The sequence below is a fragment of the Eurypyga helias genome, unplaced genomic scaffold, assembly GCF_000690775.1.
Source record: "Eurypyga helias isolate BGI_N326 unplaced genomic scaffold, ASM69077v1 scaffold40622, whole genome shotgun sequence".
NCBI classification, from domain to species: Eukaryota; Metazoa; Chordata; class Aves; order Eurypygiformes; family Eurypygidae; genus Eurypyga; species Eurypyga helias.
In genome coordinates, this window is record NW_010238642.1 from 16,651 (window position 1) to 20,269 (window position 3,619).

A 3,619-nucleotide genomic window follows, 5' to 3' on the forward strand; every position below is an offset into this window, starting at 1 on the left:
ACTGCAGGATAAAGAAAACCACTGGTACTTACATACAGAAGTAGCAGCAGAAATCAACCTTGTATTTGAAACAACACCAAACTCCTGAAGGAAAAACAATGGTAAATGAGGTGAACCACCTGAAATACCGCACACTCACACTGCTATCAAATTAAAATAACCGCTTTTTACTATACTGGGCTTCTTACTGCAGTATTTATTTTTTTCCCCCACCCCTTTTTTCTTTCCCTTTTTTTTTTTTTGATTAAGGCGAACAGGGTAAACTCTTAGGTAAAGAGTTTTTTCACTGATAAGTTACTTTGTTTGAATTGTGAGGAATAGTAAACATTTATGAAAGGTACCAAAGCCACAAAAGCTCAGTTGGCTAACACTCTACATACAAAACAGACAAAAGGGCTTCAAGAAAATATGTCGGTTTTCCTTAATCCATCTGGAGAGAAAACTGCCTTTAGAAACCTGTCATTAACTACCTTTGTTTATTATGTTTCCATGATGCTTTAGCTCCTGTGCGAGACAGTCAGCAAGCTGCAAATTTTCTGTACACATTATTTCTGTATTCAGAGAAGTGCACAGCAGAATCATTACTGCTACAGTTGCCCTCTAAAGCTGCTGAAGGTTAGCGTGAGGAAGGCCGCACAGATTTCTAGTCTGTGGTCTAAAACATGAGGTACGTCCATACACATACACTCTACGTCTGTACTTGGTTAAAGGCTTAACAGGCTGATAAAAAAAACTGTCCAATATTCTGTGCCTCTCCTTTCCTTCCTCTCTTGCAAACACTGAAAGGTGTCACAGTATTTGTGCAGACAACACTGTCACACATAGACACTGGTTTAGTAGAACTGCTTCTACCATCCACTAGGTGTTTGAGCTCCTCCTGTGAAATTCATTAGTGCTGACATACCACAAATTGGCCAATTTGATTTTTTTCCCCGTTATACAGACACTTCTCAAACAGCTGAAAAACCTCTTGCGTTACGGAGGAGGAAGAGCAGCGCCCAGCTGACGCGAACTCTTGGCCGCACTTCTACCGCCGGCGGCACGGAGCCTTCTCACCGCTCTCCCTAACGGGTCAGTTCCTTATGGTAATTTCTCCAAGACAGAGTACGAGCTACAACACGCTTTGAATTCAAGTCGTGAAAGTGTGGTAAACTCAGGATCCCTCACTATATGGAAGGGAAAAGGATGATTAGGAAAAAAATTGAGATTATTTTGAAGTTTGAGTAAACCCAAATAAAAGAAAACGCACCAGAGAGGAGAAACCTCACAGTTTAAGTTACAGCGCGTGTAAATCTGTAAGCACTGGGGCACGGTGAAACGGCCGTTTAAAATACCCTCTCCAATATTCAAAGGCCCTTCAGGGTTAGTAATTCAGACAAAACTGTGAAAGATCAAATACTACATGACACGTTTGAAGGCCTTCTCCGTCTCCTTTCCTTAAATGCTACAGAAATCCATACAAAAATAGAGAAGGTTTCAACCCCCGAAGCACGAAGAATGACAAAAAAATTTTTAAAGTCCTAAACGTTTTCTCTATCTCATACATCACATCATTTTACATTAAAAAATTGTAATACTTCATACCTCTACTTTGGATGCCAAAAACACACACGTAGGAGCCATTAATACTGGATCTATACTTTTTAGGGAATATCTGAAATGTTATAACAAAATTATAATATGTTGTTTCATACAGGTAGAACGATTAATCTGTTAAGAGCACCACACTTCCTTTTGAAAAAGCAAAGCTTAAGTTAACTTTATTAGCATAAAAGCTTTACACCATCCAGAAAACAAAAAGTGGCATTGTTTTTAATACAGAACTGCGTTTTAAAAGGGCTACCAAAATGTGCCTAGCAAACGCTTCATTCTTGTACCAGCAGAGTAAACAGTCCTACCTGGCATAGAATCTCTTGAAGTAGACTGTAGCAGTGGCAATAACTTGTTGTCTTAATTTAAGGTGTTCACCTAAAGCCTGGATAACTTAAAAAAGAAAATGAACAAAAGCTTGAGTTGAGTTTTTACAACAATTCGACACCAAATAGGAAAGGACCTCAAAACACGACTAGTGCTCGGGATTCTAAGGAGCAGCAGCACGGCCTTCTCCCCCAGTTCGGGTACGTTGCCCTGGTGAGACAACATGCTGCTGTAAACCTACAGACTGGCAGGTGAAGCGGAAACGCTGCGTCCTGAAGCGTGTGGACACCTCCAAAAAGGAAAAGGTAACTTTCGACTTCATCGCGCACAAGGCGAGTATGACCTTGAGGAAGATGACAACACAAATCTCAGAAGGGAGAACCTTGGATATTCCATTTTAGAGCAAACCAATTTCAAACACTTAAAATATCTCTATGGCTTTTCAGCGCCGTGCAAAACGGATGGGCTGTGGGGTTTGGGTTTGGTTTTGTTTTTTTTTTTTTCAAACGACTAAAGCTGCCAACACAAACATGGTCATTGAATTTGGCAGAGGCAGCAGGTGTTAAAAAAATGACATATTTAGTCTAGGGAGAGGGGGTGGGAGACCAGAGGATGCAGTCAGCTGCTCCATCACGGTGGTCCTCTGCCAGTTGGCCAAGAAACAACCCTGGTGTCATCTGTGCAGGTAGCTCTTGTTTGGCCTCCCAGGCAAAGGAAAGGTGCCAAGCAAATCAGATGCATCAAGCTGGGACTAAGAGCAGGGGTTGGATATAGAGAATGACACAGTCAAACATAAGGTTGTTACTTGTAATTTTGCCCACGCTTCTTCTCAGCCGTTACTCTGAGCAAGGCTCGGCTGTGTTAAAACTCACCCTTCTTTTTCTCCTTCCCCACCAGAAATGTCCAAAACAATAATTTAAAATACACTGAAGTACAGATTTAAATAAGTACAGGAAGATCAAGACAGCAACCACTGATGGGAAAACCAAGCCATTCTGTTATCAGTCATCGCTAAATTCTTAGCCTCTGTTTATGCACCAAAGTCCAGGGGGGTGTTTTTTCTCTCTTTGCTCTTACCCTGTATCCCTTGGGAACAGTCAGGGAACACCCTAGCTTCACTTTTAACAAGCATCACAGCATTTTAAGACCCACAAATGTCAAGCACACTGTTGGCTAGAAAAAGGCTGAATGTAGGAGAAAAGGAGAAAAACACCCTGAACACACTGATAACTGGCAACCTTTTTTTCCACCCCCCACAGGAAAAAGTAACTCATTTGTCACCCACTATGATTATCCAAAGGAACATTAAGTCCTTGTCCATGTCATATCGCTGTTTTCCTAAAGAGAAGAATGCCAAATTGAGGCTAGCTTGCCAGTGACCGTAGGACGAGCAATACTGCCAGAAAGGAGGTTAAACCCGGTATGCAATGTCTGTACATCAGCCTATCTGGGGAGTTTTAAAAGGATTTTTCCCTTTGATTTGACCATGGGGCTAGAAAGCTGTCCTACTAGTAGGGCATCAGAAAAATTCAAATATTAAGCTAAACAGAATTCTCCAAATATGTTTCTCACTCCCGTGGGATTTTCAGGAACGGTTAGGCCATCTGCTGTCAGAGAAAAATCAAGTATGGTTTAGGGAAAAAAAATTGACAAGAGCCTAGAGAGACTTAATGAAATGGAAGCTTGTGTATGCTGGGAAAGA

General features: G+C 41.3%; 1 protein-coding gene across 2 annotated transcripts in view; it reads right to left on the reverse strand.

The window, feature by feature from the left end:
* Positions 1 to 3,619, reverse strand: part of CCNC (cyclin C) — a 16,498-nt gene that overhangs the window by 10,827 nt on the left and 2,052 nt on the right. Inside the window, exons 2-4 of one of the 2 annotated variants that reach the window (XM_010147908.1) lie at positions 1,899 to 1,983; positions 1,585 to 1,654; positions 33 to 84 (exon numbers count right to left, since the gene is read on the reverse strand). In XM_010147908.1, coding sequence (XP_010146210.1) covers positions 33 to 84; positions 1,585 to 1,623 — 91 coding nt within the window. In that variant the 5' untranslated portion in view covers positions 1,624 to 1,654; positions 1,899 to 1,983. Of the gene's footprint in view, positions 1 to 32; positions 85 to 1,584; positions 1,655 to 1,898; positions 1,984 to 3,619 lie in introns of those variants that run through there. The other variant, XM_010147909.1, reaches the window with a different exon arrangement.